The sequence below is a fragment of the Lolium rigidum genome, chromosome 4 (assembly GCF_022539505.1).
Source record: "Lolium rigidum isolate FL_2022 chromosome 4, APGP_CSIRO_Lrig_0.1, whole genome shotgun sequence".
Classification (NCBI taxonomy): domain Eukaryota; kingdom Viridiplantae; phylum Streptophyta; class Magnoliopsida; order Poales; family Poaceae; genus Lolium; species Lolium rigidum.
In genome coordinates, this window is record NC_061511.1 from 217,498,751 (window position 1) to 217,518,504 (window position 19,754).

At 47.4% G+C, this 19,754-nt stretch overlaps 2 protein-coding genes across 2 annotated transcripts; both read left to right on the top strand.

The window, feature by feature from the left end:
- The first annotated feature begins 8,009 nt into the window (after window positions 1-8,009).
- On the top strand, window positions 8,010-11,749 carry LOC124707056 (protease Do-like 1, chloroplastic). Its single transcript, XM_047238718.1, has 8 exons — window positions 8,010-8,400; window positions 8,525-8,647; window positions 9,341-9,512; window positions 10,025-10,062; window positions 10,168-10,366; window positions 10,449-10,601; window positions 11,102-11,236; window positions 11,317-11,749. Exons 1-8 carry the CDS (start codon window positions 8,030-8,032, stop codon window positions 11,392-11,394), a joined length of 1,269 nt encoding a protein of 422 aa, XP_047094674.1. The 5' UTR covers window positions 8,010-8,029; the 3' UTR covers window positions 11,395-11,749.
- Window positions 11,750-16,207: 4,458 nt separating this feature from the next.
- On the top strand, window positions 16,208-18,171 carry LOC124648263 (F-box protein At5g07610-like). The gene is made up of 2 exons (XM_047188054.1): window positions 16,208-16,342; window positions 16,781-18,171. The coding sequence occupies exons 1-2, from the start codon at window positions 16,208-16,210 to the stop codon at window positions 17,951-17,953; spliced, it is 1,308 nt and encodes a 435-aa protein (XP_047044010.1). The 3' UTR covers window positions 17,954-18,171.
- The last annotated feature ends 1,583 nt before the right edge of the window (window positions 18,172-19,754 follow it).

Consider the following 19,754-nt stretch of genomic DNA (forward strand, 5'->3'; position numbering starts at 1 on the left):
TTGGGGAAATTTTCATTCTTGATTATTATTGTTGAAACTTGGGATGTTACACCAATACATGGTGAGAAGCTACAGAGACATAGAAATAGCATAGGACATTAAGTAAAAGGCATGAGCAATGAGCCAGTAAGTAAATCACTAGCACATGATGATCATTTGACCATTTAGAGCATGCACACACAAGCAATAGCAACAGTAGTTCACCAGGACAATGACGGCAACAATGACAACAAGCTAGCAACCGTAGTTCACCAGGACAATGACAACAACAATGACAGCAAGCTAGCAATAGTAGTTCACCAGGACAATGTACAACAACAACAATGACAGCAAGCTAGCAACAGTAGTTCACCAGGACAATGTACAACAACAATGACAGCAACAATGACAACAATAGCACACGAGCATTTCGTCGAGCACCTTGTGCTCGCGCGGGAGAGGAATTAAGAGGGAGGGGAGGGGAGGGGAGGGGAGGGGAGAGAGTTCACCAACGACAGGGGTGGAGGAGGAGGTTGACGATGACGGCAGGGGTGGAGGAGGAGGAGGACGCGGCGGCTCCTCCACCATGACGCGACGCCGGCCCCTCCTCCACCTTGATGCGGCGGCACCTCCTCGCCGTAGCGGCAACTTGTGCTGCAGATGGCAGGGATGGGAGGAGCGTGGCGGCATGCGGCCCTCGCGGAGGAAGGCGACGGCGACGCCAGCGCTCACCATGGCGGCGCGCGACGGTAGGGATCGGAGGAGAGGGGAGAGGTGTACGGGCGCGTGGAGGTGAACGGGCGTGGGGAGGGTACGAGGAATGATATAAGTTCCACTATTTCTGTGGCGCACCATAACTAGTGCGCCACAGAACAAGTTATTTCTGTGGCGCACCACACCGTGTGCGCCACTGAATAGTTTATTTCTTTGGTGCACCACGCCTGTGCGCCACAGTTATAGTGGAATCTATGATTAGGGGTGGCAGGGTGTGGGCCCCTTCTTGTTTCTGTGGCGCACCTATCTTCGCTGCGCCACAAAAATAAGCTATTTTTGTGGCGCACCGAGCCAGGTGCGGCACAAAAGAACTTTCTGTGGCGCATATTCGTCCAGTGCGCCACAAAAATAAGATTCACCTATAAGGCTTTTCCTACTAGTGCGCGCCTCCTTCCCCAACCCCCGCGCGCGCGTCGTCATGTCGTCGGTCTCTAACGGCAGCAACCCCTTCTCCTACAACCCATGGACGGGGGTCATCCACGCCTACAACATGCCGGTGTCGCGCCCGCCCGCACCAGGCACCTTCGATCCTCGCCCGCCGACTCACCAGGCGCACTTCGCCCCGACACCGCCCTACGCCCCGGCCTTCACCGCCACGCCGCCACCCTACGCCCCGGCCTAGCACACCGCACCACCACCCTACGCGCCGCAGCAGCCCGCATGGGACCCGACGTTCTTCGCGGCATTGCAGCATGCACCCGCACCTGGCTCTTACGCCGGTGGCGGCAACTGGTTTATGGACACGGGCGCCTTGTCTCACATGGCCGCTCACCCGGGTAACCTTTCCCATTCCTTTCCCACTTGCACCGAGTCTCGCATCATTGTCGGTAACGGCGTCTCCCCAGCTTATTGAGAATTTAGTCTCTGTTAAAACTCTTTCTCGTGACAACTTTGTGACTGTTGAATTTGACGCTTTTGGTTTTTCTGTTAAGGACGCCCGCACCCGGATGGTCCTCCACCGATGTGAGAGCCCCGGCGATTTGTATCCGATGATGTCGCCTTCCACCCCCGGCGCCGCACCTTGTGCTCTCTCCGCAGGCGTTGATCTTTGGCATGCTCGTCTTGGACATCCCAGTGCCAACACGCTTCACCAAATAATGAGGGGTTTTTCGTTTCCATGTAATAAACAGTATTCACATAGTTGCGAAGCGTGTCGTCTTGGTAGTCTTCCTTTTAGTCAGTCTTCCACAGTTGCGTCTTTTCCTTTTGAGTTAATCCATAGTGATGTATGGACCTCTCCAATCCCGAGTAATTCTGGTCTTCTTTATTACCTAGTTATTCTTGATGATTTTTCTCATTTTGTGTGGACGTTTCCCCTCCGTAAAAAGTCTGAGGTCGCCACCACTCTCACAGCCTTCTACGCCTATGTTTCCACCCAGTTCGGTCGCCCATCCACGCCCTACAAACTGACAACGGAAAAGAGTTTGACAATGTCGTCGTCCGCACCCTACTCTCCTCTCATGGTACTATTTTCCGTCTAACCTGTCCATACACGTCCCAACAAAACGCCCGTGCCGAGCGTATCCTCCGCACCCTTCACGACTGCGTCTGCACCCTCCTATTCCACAACCATGTTCCCCCCACCTTTTGGCCTGACGCCTTAGCCACCGCCACCCTCCTTGTCGACCTTTGTCCGTGTCGTCCCCGCTGGAACTATGCATCTCATCACCTCCTTTACGGTTCCCCTCCATCCTACGACGGTCTTTGTATTTTCGGTTTTCGTTGTTATCCTTGTATCGCCGCCACCACTCCTCATAAACTCGCCCCTCGTTCCGTTCCGTTTGTCTTCCTCGGTTACCCGGCTAACACCAAAGGCTACCGCTGCTATGATCCAGTTTCTCACCGCGTCATCACCTTCTGGCACGTGTACTTTGATGAGCATTGCTTTCCTTTTGCACAGAGACAGGTGGTCGCCACTCCTCCTTCGACTACTTATGGTCCCCGGTGTCGACCCCCGTCCCCGGCAGGTCCGCCGGTTGTAGTGCCCTCGAGCTCGGGCACTGCCTCGTCGTTCTCCGCCGCACCCTTGAGCTCTGGCCCGGGCGCTGCCTTGCCACCCTCTGGGTCACCCTCGAGCCATGTCTCGGGTGACCCCATGCCGACACCTGCGCTGACACATGCGTTGACGCCCACCTCGACGCCGCCTATGTCGCCCTCGATCCTCAGCTCGGGCGTCACGCCGTCTTCGCTGGGCGACGTGCCTTCACCGGGTTTGTCCGCCTTGAGGCCGCTTGCGTCGCCCTCGAGCCTCAGCTCGGGCACCGCGCCATCTTCGCCAGGCGACGCCTCGCCTTTGGCTCCGCCTCCACCTCCTCTGCCTCCTCCGCCGGCCACGGGGTCTCTCACGCGCACCCGTGCAGTGATTCACGTCTCGAGCACGCGGTACACCTCGGACGAGTACGTCTGCACCGCGTCGACTTTCGCGCCTTCACCATCCACGCCGTCGTCCCTGCCCGCTTCTGCCCGGGCTGCTCTCCGCGACCCGTAGTTGCTTGCAGCCATGCAGGACGAGTTCGACGCCCTGCAGCGGAACCAGACATGGACGCTTGTTCCCCGACCCCCTCACGCTAACATCATCACCGGGAAGTGGGTCTTCAAGCACAAGTTCCATCCGGACGGTACTCCGACCGTCACAAGGCGCGGTGGGTGGTTCGTGGCTTTCGCCGATGTGCCGGCGTCGACTTCACCGACACCTTCGCCCGGTTGTCAAGCTCCAGGACGATCCGCACCGTCCTTCAGCTCGCGGTCTCCCGTGCGTGGCCTGTACACCAGATGGACGTCTCCAACGCCTTCCTTCACGGCCATCTCGAGGAGCAGGTCTTCTGCCAGCAGCCCGCGGGTTTCATCGACAGCGCTCACCCCGACCATGTGTGACTGCTCTCGCGCTCGTTATACGGGCTCAAGCGGGCCCCACACGCCTGGTACTAGCGCATCACAGCGTTTCTTCACCAACTCGGCTTCCGCTCCACCCGCTCCGATGCCTCGCTGTTTGTGTACAATAATGGCGACACCACCGCGTACCTGCTGCTCTACGTCGACGACATCATCTTAACGGCCAGCTCCACAGACCTCCTGCGATAGATCACCGAGTGTCTTCGCGCTGAGTTTGCCCTCAAGGACTTGGGGCTCCTGCACTACTTCCTCGGAATCGAGGTCGTACGTCGCACCGACGGCTTCTTCCTTCATCAGCGCAAGTACGCCCACAAGCTCCTAGACCGCGCCGGTATGCTTAATTGCAAACCCGCGGCCACGCCTGTCGACATGAAGTCCAAGCTCTCCGCCACGGATGGTTCGTTGGCCACGGACGCGTCATCTTATCGCTCCATCATCGGTGCCCTACAGTACCTCACCTTGACCCGCCCCGAGCTGCAGTATGTTGTCCAGCAGGTGTGCCTTCACATGCACGCTCCGCGGGATCCTCATTGGGCTGCGGTCAAGCGGATCCTCCGCTACATTCGTGGCACCATGGACTTCGGCCTCTCCCTCCACGCCTCCACCTCCACGGACATCGTCGCCTACTCGGACGCCGATTGGGTAGGCTGCCCCGACACGCGTCACTCCATGTCTGGCTACTGCGTCTACTTCGGACCTTCGCTCATCTCCTGGTCGTCTAAGTGACAACCCACGGTCTCTCGCTCCAGCGCCGAAGCGGACTACCGTGCTGTTGCTAACGCGGTTGCCGAGGTCTCCTGGCTGCGGCAACTCCTAGTTGATCTCTCATGTCCTGTTGCCAAAGTCACCGTGGTCTATTGCGACAACGTCTCCGCCGTCTACCTCTCCGCCAACCCGGTCCACCATCGTCGCACCAAGCATATTGAACTGGACATCCACTTTGTTAGGGAACAGGTGGCCCGTGGATACATTCGAGTATTTCATGTGCCCACCTCCCAACAATTTGCGGATATCATGACCAATGGTCTCCCTACGACATCATTTGAGGAGTTCCGGTCCAGTCTATGCGTTCGACCATGCGACACTTCGACTGCAGGGGGTGTTGAGATACATATCCTTGTATATCCGGATGTGTATCTTCTGTAGTTATGTATAGCGATACATATCTTTGTATTTATTATTGAGCCCGCCTCCTTCCTTGTATAGTCGAGGATGTGGCTAATATATGTACCGCCATATGCATCCGATCAATATATCGTGAGTTGCATCCCTTTCTACATGAACAACCAGAATAACAGCAGAAAATCACATAAAAAATTGAGTTAGATTTTTGGAACATAGCCACACATATGATGTGGGTTCTCCGACATATGGTGTCGGTGAAACATGTGTTAGAGTTGTACAATTACTTTTACTGTATATCCTATACATCACTGTACAGTTCATACATAGTGTCACACATGTACATGTATTAGCTTTTGGCCTTTTGTCAATAGTAGTTACTCATTTTAAACATGGTATTAGAGCCTAGTTAGGGTTGTTTGCACGCTACAACTCTGTGCTTGCTGTGTTGCCATAGAAATTTTGCCGGTGTGCTACCTCTTCCTTCCCGTGTCTTGTGCCTCGTCTTCTTCATGTTGTGATCCACTTCGATCCGACCGTCCTAGGACTGATCCAACCGGCTCTACTTCTGCACCAGTCGGCCAGGCCTCAGGCCAGATCTGCCCTGTCCCGGCCGACACCTCCCCGCCTTGTCTCATCCAGCCCCGCCTCCGCCCCGAGCGACAAGGCCGCATGCCAGCTCTGCTCTGCCTCAGCTGGCCCCACCCCGGTCGGCTTTGCCTCTTCACCTCTGCTTCATCCCACGCGCATATCAAACTGTTATGCTTAGGTGGGAAACAACTCTATTCCATTGAATATTTTGGTCATCCATTTCTTAGTGGAAAACAACCTTTCTCATCTGTTTGGGAACGAAGCTTGTTGATCTGTTCCGAGTGTTGACCAAAAAAGACTCAAGATATCCCTATGGCGTCCTCTTCGACGGGCTATGTTAGAATTCATTGCGTCCTGGTGATTTGCGATGGCACCTATTATGGCGAGTTTATTTCCTTTATGCGCATCCACATGTGTGGTCTTCGACTTTGGGGTGCTCTCACTAGCGAGATCTCGTGTTCGCCATGCCACGTTGCCCTAGTGGCTACTACCCTACACATGTCACCGATCCTCACTGTTGATGCTTCATTGGCTGTTAAGGAAGCCACTAAGGCTGTTGAGGATGTTGTTGATTCATCTTGGCACTGGATGGTACTTCCTCCATCCTGAAATAAGTGGACCTTTAGCCTCAAACTTTATTGAGTGCTGCTTTGCTACGTGCTTTATTTAGTGATGCTTCTTACTAGTATACATAGATGTTTAATTTTAAGTATCATTGTTTGATGATGAATGAATAGCTCTATGGATACTATTGCATGTTTCTGGACTTCTTGCTAGCCAAAATAATTGAACTTTTACACAAGTATAGAATTGTTTCCAAGCTCAACTCAAATCCAATATCTATCATACCTATCTATATAGCACTTGCTATTCCAAGTATAGTTGTTCTTAATTGGTCTTGGGATCAATCACTAGTGGTGTAATTGCTCATGTTTATGGCTACACTTATCTATGGCTCCTCTCTAGAAGAAATTAAAAAAAAGACTATCTTTGTGTTTCACTAATTATGACAACCACACAAATAAAGTAGCAATTTGCTAGAACACTTTACTACACTTTACTTTTCTTTCATTAGTTTTAATCATTGCATTTTAAATTCAACACTTATAGTTCATAGTAAAAATCACTTCACACACACACACCATACCTATTAGCTTTGCCATAGAAGGCCATATAAGTGGGTTATAGGGATTTAGAGAATAGATAGTTTACCTTCAGCTCCTACGCTGGCCGGTGGCACCGCCCGCACTCCGCCAAAGGAGCATGGCTTCCAATAGCCCCGCACGCGTGACCAGTACTGATGCCGGTACCAGCGCCGGTGGCACCGGGCCGCCATTGCGCATAGTCGGCCCAGCCACTCACTCGGTATGTCCACTTGCCAGTCGACATGCCTCCTGCTCGTTGGGCACCAGCGGTAGTACCGGCCCAACTATGGCGGTACTACCGGCCATATATTTTCCCCCAACGGTTGGATCTGCTAGGAATATAAAAAGGGGGACTTCATCTCCACAAGGACTAACGACTCGAAAAATCATCTTGACTCCATTGACGAGCTTCATTTTTCTAGATCTCTCTACTCCCCCACTCAAACCTCCTAACACTTGAGGATTTGGCAGAGAAGACCTAGACGTCTGTCTCCACGAAAGGAATTTGTATTTCACCATCATATTCTTTGTGGATCTTTGTGAGTTGACCTTGAAGCTAATCTTCATGTAAAGCTCCGTGGTTACATCTTGGGAGACTCCAATTCAATCGTGGATGCGTGACCCAAGCTTTGTGTAAAGGTGCCGGTTGCGATCTTCAAGGCAACCGCTTAGTGGAGCATGAGCTAGACCTTTGCGGCGGCGTTCACCGGAGAATAGGGTGAGACCTTTGTGGCGTTGGTAGGCCTTCGTGGCACCACACCCCTCCAACGTAGACGTACATCCCTTTAAAAGGAAGGAACTACGGGAATCATACTCTTGTGTCTCCGCGCGCTCCACCTCGTTTATTTCTATCCTTTACCGCACTTTACTACTTGTATCTTGTGTGTTATATTGTTTGCTTGCATCTTGTCATATAGGTAAATTCACATAGTTGCACATCTAGAAAATATACTTTTTGTGTCAAGCCTAAATTTGAAAAGAATTAAAATTTGCTAAAGCACCTATTCACCCCCTCTATGCGCCATACGATCCTTTCACCATTGCACTATAACGTAGTAGCAAAAAATACTTCTCTCTCGACACATGTTATCTAATTTTTTTTGTATGAAAGGTGGTAGAACAAAGCAATCATTGGGAAAGAAACCCTATATGATTTAAATTCTACAAACCAAATTGTAGGCGTTGATATTTTTTTTGTACAAGGGTTTAATCGTCTAAAATTTCTATCCATTTTCTATCAAAAATCAGAGAAGCCATTAGTTAGAGTGAATACTTTTTGTCTAACCAAAGCATAGCTCCAAATACTCGCACGTGAACCGTCGAGAGTCATCCACCGTGGACCACGAAAACAAAACACAGGCAAAGAAGCAACCCGAACCAAAACGAAGACACCACTAACACTAGTCAAGCAAATTTTTTGACAATAAGCAAGGACCCAAAACTTTGGAAACGACACCGGCAAGCAGCGTATCCACTCATCTTCGGAGCCCGAGGCCGCGGCTGCTGCTCTCGCCCACACCAGGGACATGGCCGCCGCCTCCTCCGCGGCGACTGCCTGCTTCCTCTCCCCGCCGCCGCCGCCGCGGCCGCGCCATTTCCTCAGGCACCTCGCGCGCGCCGCGGCCACCCCGCCCCGCCCGCTCGCGCTCCCGGCCTCGCCGCCGCGGCTCCGCGACCTGGTGGACCCCGCCGAGGCCGCGCGGCGGCTGCTGGCGTCCGCCGCGGGCTCCCTCGTCGTCGCGCTCGCCTCGGCGGCGCTGATCCTCGGCGACCCGGGGGGCGCGGCCGCGTTCGTCGTCGCCACGCCGCGGAAGCTGCAGCCGGATGAGCTCGCCACCGTGCGCCTCTTCAAGGACAACACCCCCTCCGTCGTCTACATCACCAACCTCGCCGTCAGGTAGCAGTCCACCGTCCTCCCGTTCCGCGGCGGCTCTGGCTCGGCGTCGGTGTGCTTGCTATGCTGGGTAATTGGGTATGGTTGATCGATGCTGATCCGGAGCTCCGGGGGCTGTGTTCTGTAGGCAGGACGCCTTCACGCTGGACGTGCTCGAGGTGCCGCAGGGCTCCGGCTCGGGCTTCGTCTGGGACAAGATCGGCCACATCGTCACCAATTTCCATGTCATCCGCGGCGCGTCCGACCTCAGGTTTGTTAACTTGCTCAGAATCAGAGCTGCCCACTGCCCATGTTCTTCAGCAAAGTTCAGAACATAGCATGACAACTCTGGTACGTAGATTCTACGGCTATCCAAGGTTCACAGAATGGTGTGATTTCTGTGGACCTTTAAATCATAATAACTACAGTGAATAGACAGGGGAAATGTGGATGCTGAGACCTGCAATTGGATGTTGATAGGCATGGGTAGTTCATAGTTGTGGACGTGGCGGCTGAGTTTCAATAGTAGCGCAATGAGATGTTAGCACTTGCTGCTGATGACTTGTTATCAATTGTATTCCTCTATCCTAACTAAATATGTCCATAGGCTGTAGGCTATAGGCTACTAGATGTTTAACCTGACACATCGTTGTTGAAGCTTTGAGAGTGACTTTGTTTTGCATTCCATCTTCATAATTTCATCTAGTACTCTATGCTAGACTTGAGCATTTTGTGCAAAATATTTCATGCCCAAGGATTCAAAGCTCACAATGACCTACGAGGTTTGGTTTCTGCTAAACCACATTCGCGTGTTACTCATGCTTTGTTTGTTGCCTTGCTAATGTCACATGGTTCATTTACTCAGTTATGGAGATAGCATGCTACCATGTTGATGAATATTGTTGATATGATAAGCTTGAATTGTGTTATGGCGAAGTGAAGTTACCGTTTTAGTTTTATGCAGGGTCACACTTGCTGATCAGACGGTGTATGAAGCGCAAGTTGTCGGATTTGACCAGGACAAGGATGTTGCTGTTTTGAGTATCCAAGCACCAAAGGATAAACTAAGGCCTTTACCAGTTGGTGTCTCAGCAGACTTACTGGTTGGTCAGAAAGTATATGCCATTGGAAACCCAGTGAGTGCTTCTTATACCAACTGTTCTGCACATTATCTATACATGTCAACTGATGTATAAGTTTGACACATCATTATGCTATTAATTAAGACTTTCTCGTTGGTTTTTTTTACCTGCAGTATGCGTTCCTTATTTATATGTTTCCATTTAAATCTCCCAACCTGAGCAGATTTTTCCTTATGGCCAGCATGTTTCTGTTCCTGATTATGTTGAGGTAGCAATATTTTAGCATTGGAAATGAATGGTACACTGCAAAGAAATACAGAATCACAAACAAATATTAACACACGTGATCATGTCCAACTACCAATATGCCAAACAGATTTTATGCGAAGCAACTATGTACGGCGTTGGGCATATGTTTTGGTAAATTTTGTGTAGAGGCCGTAGATTGAAACATATGATTATAAAATTTGAGTGATTTCGGTTTGCTATTTTGTTCATGTGCATGTTACCGTAGGAACTAACTATACCTACCTAACATTTGTTATTTTTTTTTTATATATTTGCAGTTTGGCCTTGACCACACTCTTACAACAGGTGTTATCAGGTATAATATAGTTGTTTTTTAGTTGATTCCTTGTTGGCTGATTCTTATGTTCAATTTGTAACACTGAGACGCTTTTGTTTTGCTATCTCTGCTGTTTTCCCCTAGTGGATTGCGTAGAGAAATTAGTTCAGCTGCAACAGGACGTCCTATACAGGATGTGATACAGACTGATGCTGCTATCAACCCTGGTAACAGCGGAGGTCCACTTCTTGATAGTGCTGGAAACCTGATAGGTGTAAATACTGCTATATACTCACCTTCAGGTGCATCATCTGGGGTTGGCTTTTCCATTCCAGTGGATACGGTATGTCACTCGACTTAATTCATAACTTTTGATCTGCTCTGGTTTTTTGGTTCTTATAACATGTATTTCCAACATATTTCAGGTTGGTGGTATTGTGGACCAGCTTATACAGTTTGGAAAAGTGACAAGACCTATTCTCGGGATAAAATTTGCCCCTGATCAATCTGTGGAGCAGCTTGGCTTAAGTGGAGTGCTTGTGTTGGATGCTCCTCCAAATGGACCAGCTGGCAAAGCGGTATTCTCAATCGTTATTATACATGCTTTTCTTGCAAACTTCAATGGAACCACCAATTTTCTTGCAGTAGTCATATTATAGTTTAGTTTAGTTTCAGTTGACAATCTTACACCACGCATGAGAAGACCTTGTGTTGTTACTCCAGTACACTATGTTGACAAAAGGCATTGCCACCTCATTGCCAGTAGTAACTAGTAAGAATATCTTAAGAAACGAAGCAGTAACAACTCAGTTGACAAAAGGCTAGACTTCTATGTATGAACTAGTAAGTAGGATAAACTCTTCTTTCCTGTTCCTTCCACATAATGTTAATGCATTTTTCTAGACATGTTTCTGCATTACAGGATTTGATGAAAGGCTAGACTAGTATAGAAAGTACTCAATAAGATAATCTCTTCTTTGCTGTTCCTTCCGTATAATTGTAATGCACTTCTCTAGACATGTTCCTTGCAGTGCAGGATTACTGCAGCTAAAATGGCTATTTGCCACCTCGTTTGCAGGGTCTGCAATCAACCAAACGGGATGCCTACGGGCGTCTAATTCTCGGGGATATAATTACCTCAGTGAATGGTACAAAGGTAGGGAACGGAAGCGACTTGTACCGTATCTTGGATCAGTGTAAAGTCGGAGAGACGGTAAGCGTTCACCCATGTTCGTAAGGAATATATTTGCACCCTTCTTAGCTGCTAAGGTACTCACTTCTGTTCTGTTAAAGGTGACCGTGGAAGTATTGCGCGGAGATCAGAAGGAGAAGATCGCCGTGGTCCTTGAACCAAAGCCCGACGAAACATAGTGGATCTGGTCCTTTTGGAATGTATTCTCACGTAGGTCATGTAAAGACTCGAGTATACAAGGCGTTAGCACGTTCGCCTACCACGGAACTCCTTGTACATAATTCATGCTTGTAAATTTTCTGGTGTAAAAGGAAAAAAGAAAGAACAAATTGGCTCATTGTTCTTTCTCTCCTGTTGTGCATCTGTCCCAGCAGAGACGCCTGGTGTACCTGTTTACATGTACATGTGATACAGCCAGCATCTAACCTACCTTGTTGACACTGTATTTTATCTCTGGGCCATGCTGAGAACTGCAAGTTGTGCTCACACACCAATTTAGAATTTTCTGGCCAACGTCTGTGCTGACTTTTGTTAGAGAATTTGATGTCCTTCGTGTTAATCTGGAATGTGATAGGACATATACTATCAACTATGTTGTAGCGTGCAATTGACAGTACTACTAATGTTATAAAACCGGCAAGCAAATAACGAAGAACGAAACAAGAACACACGCAGGGGACACAAGATTTAACGTGGAAAACCCCTTCCAACACAGAAGGGGAAAAAACCACGGGCGCCAGCCAGCAAAACTTCACTATATCGGGAGGTGTTTACAAACGCCGTGGGTTATCTTATAATCTGATTAACCCTAGTCGGCGGCTTGCAAGATGTATATATAGGCGGTGCCAACGATCCGTTAATTGTGGTATCCTCCTCTGAATAATTCATTTGAATCGACTTGGCACATGCTCACGCATGCATATGACTGAACAAAAGTCAATTAAGCCTCGATGATTTACCTTTCTTCAGAGTTCTTGTATCACTTTTATGCTTCCGTTAATTTATTTTGCCGCAAGCATGATTATGACAGTGACTGCTCTCTTGATTGTCGCTCCCCAATCTATTGCTAGCCTTCACTTGTACTGAGCGGGAACGATGCTCGTGCTTCCAAACCCCTGAAAACCAAGTTGTTTCAAAGTGTCCACCATAAATACCTATGCATGGCATTTCAAACCACTCCAAGTAAATTCTCATGCGCTACCTTTAAACCTTCAAAATGCTTCTCAATTTGTGTTAATGTTTTATAGCTCATGAGGAAGTATGTGGTGTTTATCTTTCAACCTTGTCATTTACTCTTGACGGACTTTCATAATGGACTAGTGGCACATCCGCTTATCCAATAATTTTGCAAAAAGAGGCGGCAACGGGGTTCCCAGCCCGATTAATCAAACTTCATTAATAATTCTCTTCACATGTTTTGCTCCGATTCATCAGTAAGCAACTTAATTTTGCAAATAGACACTCCTCCATGGTATGAGATTGATGGAAGGCACCCGAGAATTCGGTTAGCCATGGCTTGTGTAAGCAAAGGTTGGGGGGAGTGTCACCCATAATAAAACTAAAATACGTGTGTAAACAAAAGAGAAGAGGGATGATCTACCTTGCTGGTAGAAATAACGTCCTTCATGGGAGCCGCTCCTGAAAGTCTGGTTGGCGAGGTAGTTGGTGTACCCATTACCATTCGTTGACAACAACAAACACCTCTCAAAATAATTTTACTCCTGTTTTAAAAATGAAAAGCTCTAGCGCATGTTAATCCCTGCTTCCCTCTGCGAAGGGTCAATCTTTTACTTTTATGTTGTGTCTCCATCCTTCTTTGAGCACTTTCTTGAGAGCACAACTGTCATTCTTAGTATAATATGCTTGTCTCAAAATATGATTGATTGTGGTATATCTTTGATGCTTTTATCTTTGACAATCTCTATTTCTAGTCTTTCTATGAACTTCAGAGGTGCCTGAGCATTTATGTTTTGCTATTCAAATACAGGCAAGCGAGATACCACTTTATCATACTCTTTTATGAACATTGCAATCCTGCTTATAGACATGATTCATGATGCTTACTATTAATTGTTGGTACTTTTCCATGATTGACATAGCTATTAGATGATTTTATTTGCATGTATCTTATTATGAACTGCCTAAGTGTTAGCCATATCATGAGAATATTTACATCATATGAACAAATGTGTTCGAGAAAGTTCTTTTATCACGTCAGTTGTTAACTGAATTGCTTGAGGACAAGCAATAAGCTAAGCTTGGGGGGAGTTGATACGTCCAAAACGTATCTACTTTCCCGAACACTTTTGCTATTGTTTTGCCTCTAATTTGTGTATTTTGTATACAACTAACACGGACTAACGCTGTTTTCAGCAGAACTGTTCTGGTGTCTCGTTTTTGTGCAGAAATCCAACTTTCAGGAAAATCCTCGGAATTTATGCGAAAGGTCTTATTTTCCAGAAGATTGACGGAGCCAGAAGGGCAAGCCAGGTGGAGGCCCGAGGGCCCCACACACTAGGACGGCGCGGCCCAGGAGGGGGGCGCGCGGCCCTAGCGTGTGGCCCCCTCGGCCGGCCTCCGACGCCCTCCTTTGGACTAATTAACGCCTTCGACCTAAAAACGCACGGGGAGAAGTCGAAGTCGCCAGAAACCTCCCAGTACGCCGCCACGATCGCGAAACTCCGTCTCGGGACCAGAAACTCCGTTCTAGCACTCCGCCGGGACGGGGAATTGGAGGAGATCATCGCCGCCATCACCACCAGACGCCTCTCCATCGACCAGCAATGTTTCCCCCATCCATGTGTGAGTAATTCCCCCGCTGTAGGCTGAAGGGGATGGTAGGGATTGGATGAGATTGGTCATGTAATAGCATAAGATTGTTAGGGCATAGTGCCTAGTGTCCGTAATTGGTACTTTGATGATATTGTTGCAACTTGTTATGCTTAATGCTTGTCACTAGGGCCGAGTGCCATGATCTCAGATCTGAACATGCTATTATTTCATCATGATATGCATTGTTTTATGATCTTACCTGCAAGTTGTATACACATGTCGCTGTCCGGAACCAAAGGCCCCGAAGTGACAGAAATCGGGACAACCGGAGGGATGGCGGTGATGTGAGGATCACATGTGTTCACGGAGTGTTAATGCTTTGCTCCGTACTCTATTAAAAGGAGTACCTTAATTTCCAGTAGATTCCCTAGAGGCCCGGCTGCCACCGGCTGGTAGGACAAAAGATGTTGTGCAAGTTTCTCATTGCGAGCACGTACGACTAAATATGGAACACATGCCTATGGATTGCTTTGTACTTGGACAACGTTTTATTATTATCTGTAAATGCCCTGCTTGATTGTTACATGAGTTTCTCTCATCCATGCAACGCCCGTCATCCATCCCTGTGCCTACAGTATTTTAATCCTGCTGTTTACTAAAATCACTACTGCTGTCTCTGTTACTCTGCTGCTGTTATTTCACTACCGCTACTTGCTATAAAACTGTTACTACTGATAAACTCTTGCGAGCAAGTCTGTTTCAGTGCAGCTGAATTGACAACTCCGCTGTTAAGGCTTTCAAGTATTCTTTGTCTCCCCTTGTGTCGAATCAATAAATTGGGTTTTACTTCCCTCGAAGGCTGTTGCGATCCCCTATACTTGTGGGTCATCAAGACTATTTTCTGGCGCCGTTGCCGGGGAGCATAACTTTATTTGGAAGTTCACTTGGATTGATATTGTTTGCTGCAAATTCTCCATCATGGGTAAAACTCGCGATCCTAAAGTCGCCATATTACCATCCACTACAAGAAAAGGTACAACTCTGAGTACCTCTGCTGCTCTTGATTCACCATCTGTGATGAGTCAACTTGTTTCACCGCCGCAAGCTTCACTTGCTGGTACTTCTGCTGAATCTGAAAACTCTTATAATATTGATAATGTTTCTGCTGTGCTTGATGATAGTGGTTCATTGGGATCTTTTTTAGATGCTACAATTGCTAGGTCTAGACAAATTGAAAATACTGAAACTCCTAATGCTGCTACACCTGTTAGTTCACCTGAGTCTGTTGATTATTCTAGTGATGATCCCGATGAGGATTATGTGGAGCTTAATGCTGATTTTATTGATAAATGCAATGCTATTACTGATGCAAGAAAAATTAAAAAGTTTCTCGCGCAACGTACTGTTAGATATAAGTTATCTCCTGATCCTAAATTTGCCACATCTCCCATAAACATTAAGGATAAAGATTATGATTTTTCTCTTGATCTATCTCATATAGCTATTGTTGAGAAAACACCCTTTTGTGGTACTGAAAAAGAAAGTGCTGTAGAACACATGATTGAGCTGTCTACTCTGAGTAGTTTGTTTTCTGATCACAATACAACAACTAATGTTGCTGTCTACACTCTAATGATGTCTTGTCTTAGCTTGTTGTGGAATTTTGAAATCCGTAGTCTGAAAGCGAGGACTGAATGGGATTTTGCAGTAATAGAAAAGTCTCGAAGCTGGTTAGTGGTTAGAATGGCGCTTGTATTTTTATGCTCGCTCGCTATCTGAAATCGATCGAATTCTTAAGTTGTAGCTAAAAGGAAGCTGCATCAACTGAGTTTGAACTGAATTCGACTTTCCAAGGACACAGGGCAGATCGATTCAAGTTTGAATGAAGTTGCTTTTAGTAAAGAGATGTATCCTTGATCTGTCAAGTATCCTAATTATCTAGTTAACTGCTTCGAAAGCAACAAGTGACTCAAAATGTTTTTCTGATTTTAGTCATCTTGTGTTGAATACTGCCGATTGGCTTGAAATAGACTAGGCACCAGCTGATAAGCTGGCTGCATTAGGTAGGTGTCGTGCCAAGTGTTCTTCTGGCCTGTAAACATCCCAAAACAGCCACCGCTCCTTTCCCCATCCTGACCCTCGTCCCGGCGAGCCGGCAGCGACCTGCGCCGTGAGAGCTGACTGCCTCGAGGAACTGATCCGCGAGCTGGGGAGGAGGCCATGCCGCCCGAAGAAGGAGGAGGCGAGCATGGCTGCGCGGTGCAGGACCACCCGCCGGCGACCGACCGCCGCGGCGAGGACGCTCCGCCCCATTCAACTCCGCCGCTCCCCGCCGTTGATCCAGTAGGTTCCAAGGTTTGCTCCACGCCTATTCAATCAATCTTCCATCCAGAGAGATCTGCGAGAAAATTCCTGAAGAAACCATTTTTACGTCAGCTTCCAATTTGCTTCTGTAGACTAGGTGGGTGGGCACTCCATTCAAGTATCTGTAACCCATTAACCATGTACATGGAATCGAATTCTTCAGTAGAGCTGTTTGTTTTGACCCATTTCTTTCTTTGATTCTGCAAACCTTCAATCTCGAAAAAAATAATTCTGCAAACCTATAGACTGTTTTGTTCCAAATAAAAGAGCTATTCAATTGATTGAATTACATTATCACTTATTGTTACCGTGTTCAAAGATTGGAGTATCTTTTTTATTTTGACATTGTCAATCTGCCTTCCTGTAATCTGCCATAAAAGATGGACTCTAAGAAGGTGTTTACTGCTGCTAGTCTAACTGATGATCTAGTGGTGGAAATCCACAATACCTGAAAATGAGTGTGGAACCCCAAATGAACCGTTTGTCTCATTTTTACAGGAGAAGGAGCAGCAGCAAGAGCATCAGCAGCCGGCGGCGAGTCTCCCTGAGGGCCCCCTCATCGAAATACTTGCTCGGGTGCCCTACAGGTCGCTCTGCCGCTTCAAGTGTGTGTCCAAGGCGTGGCTTGCCTTCTGCTCCTCCCGGGACATCCGCAGGAGGTCGCCGCAGACCCTTTCTGGCTTCTTCTACAACGACAGAAGTGGTCTCCATTTCTGTAACTTGTCAGGAAGAGGTCAGCCTCTGGTTGACCCTTCTCTCTCTTTCTTGCGTGAGAGCTACACAGACATTTTTGTCGAGCAATTCGGCGACGGCCTGCTTCTCTGCAGATGCTGGAACACAGGAACCAGAAGCGATTATCTTGTGTGCAATCCTGCAACTGAGGAGTGGACTGTGCTTCCTCCTTTACTATTTCCAGCTCAGGAGTTCGGCCACCTGTTGCACTTCAAACCAATCACTTACTTAGGCTTCGACGCCTCTGTTCCATCCCGCTTCGTGGTGTTTGCACCTCTAACCAATGGTCTGAATGATTCCAGAAAACTGGCGATCTACTCATCAGAAACTGGACAGTGGACTTACGTGCCGAGCAAGTGGGTCGCCGGAACTCTTGTGGATCATAGTAGGAAAACACGGGTCTTCCTGAATGGCACTATGCATTTGATCACCCTTCACAAAACAATTGTCACGATTGATGCGGAGGGGAAAGTTTGGAGAGAGATTGAAATGCCAAATGAATTGCCGAGCGGCTCTGATACCGCTTCCATTGGGCAGTCTCAGGGGCGCTTGTACGCATGGCAGATAGATAGTCCTCGCAACTGTCAGCTCTACATTTGGGTTCTTGAGGATTACGGTACTGGAAAGTGGACCCTGAAGCACACTGTTGATATTTTGGAATTGTTTGGAAGACATTATCGCAAAGATGAGTATTGTTATAAGATGTTTGCAATTCACCCAGATTGTAATGTGATTTTTCTCACTGATGGAAACAAGATGACAGTGTCGTACAATTTGGATAATCATAAAGTTGATGTTATCTGCACTGAATCCATGTATGGTCTACCTTATACTCCCTGTTTTTCGGAATTGCCGTCAGCTGGTCATTAAGAGTCAGTACAGCATGGCGCAACTCCTTTGTAAAAAATTTGTAGCTACTATGGGCATACTCTTCTAATTCCATGGTCCTAACTCCTGTGTCTACGGTTCAGTAATCCTATATATTGGTGTTCGGGTTCATTACTTTTATTGCTTTGAACAATGTCTGTGAGCCAAGACCTTGTAAGGGAAATGCTTAGTTGTACTAGTAAATTTAATCTATTTGCTTTCATGTAGTACTAATTATTTTGGCCAGCCGTTAGCTGTTGATGTGCGGTAATATAAGACACTGAGAGTAAATATCTTCAAACCACTCTCCTACTTGAATACAGACCAGACTGCTAAATTCTTTTTCTTGCGGGTAAACTCTAGGTTGCTTAACTATGATTTCAAGCCCTGCTGTTTACGAGAAGCATCACATGCTACCTTTTTTTTGTGGTAATCACCACAGCAAATAAGTTTATCTAGCCTGGTCCTATTACTTATAACAGATGATATTTCTCGTAGCAAGTGTTTTAGATGGTGCAATGATGGTTGGAAACGAGGAATCTTTGCAAGTAGAGGCATTTGTCGCACGAGTCTGAAGATAAGGGTGACTCTGCTTTGTTGGTTGAAGATTCAGTTTTAGTTGAATGTGTGAAATTACAGTATGTCTGGCGCTCCCTGAATCTGGCGCACCAGTAGATACATCACCTGGTGAGCATGTATGGCGTCATCTTTTGTGCCTGTTGTATATGCGATAGACACCACACTCACTGCATAGTAATTCAGAGAAGTCTTGGAAGCTGGTTACTTGGATTTTTGTTACTGTTAAACATTTTAGCAATCTAATTTAGTTTGCTAAAAGGCCTTACATTGGTAAACAGATGAAGTATCATTTCTATGCTAAGTCGCCAGATGAATATGATCGAGTTTCAAGTTGCAGCTAAAAGAAGCTTGCAAATCTGCACAGAATTCGATTTTCAAGGGAAAACAAAACATGGGAGAACAATTCTATTGAAGGAAGATACTTTTAGTACATAGAGAAGTGCCCTTAATCAACCAAGTATCCTAATCATCTAGTGTCAATTGTTTTGGAAACTAATACTCCAGTACGTAGTAGTAGGTGCTAGTGCCAAAAAGTAATTAAGAACATGTGTACAAGTATGCACAATGCTTTCTATGTACTCGCACGGCAAAAGTCAAAACAGAAAAGCCGCTGCTCCATTCCCCACACCGAACCCTAGTCCCGGCGGCTCGCCGCGGCGGCCCGCGCCGTGAGACCTTCTGCCTTGGGGAGGAGGTGATGGTGTGATGCCGCTAGGAGGAGGAGGATGCAGACATGGTTCCACGGCGCAGGACCACCCGCCGGCGACCGTACTCCGCGACGAGGGAGATCCGCTCCTCGTCCTTGCTCGACTAGCTTCTCAGGTTTGCTCCACGCCTCTTCAATCTAATTTCCGATCCAACGAAATGAATCGGGAACCCTAAGGCTTTGTTTGGTGCTGGGATATTTGTGGGGATTATCTTCACCAAACCTCGAATCCTAACTTATTCATAAGGAATGTTAGGTCTTTAGTGTATTGGGCTAATTTAATCCCCACTTTTCCCCTGAAAATTAGTACTACCTCTACACTACCTCTAGCTCTACCTAAGGGAAAGGAGATTGGGGTTTTATCGAGATTGGAGAGGATTGGGTGAACCTTTGGAGATTATCCCCACAAATCCCCATAGAAACTCTACTACCTCTGTTTCGATAAAAAAGACGCAGTGGTATTTCAAGACGAACTTTGACCAAAAATTTGAGCAACAAAATCTTGATTATATTGTACGT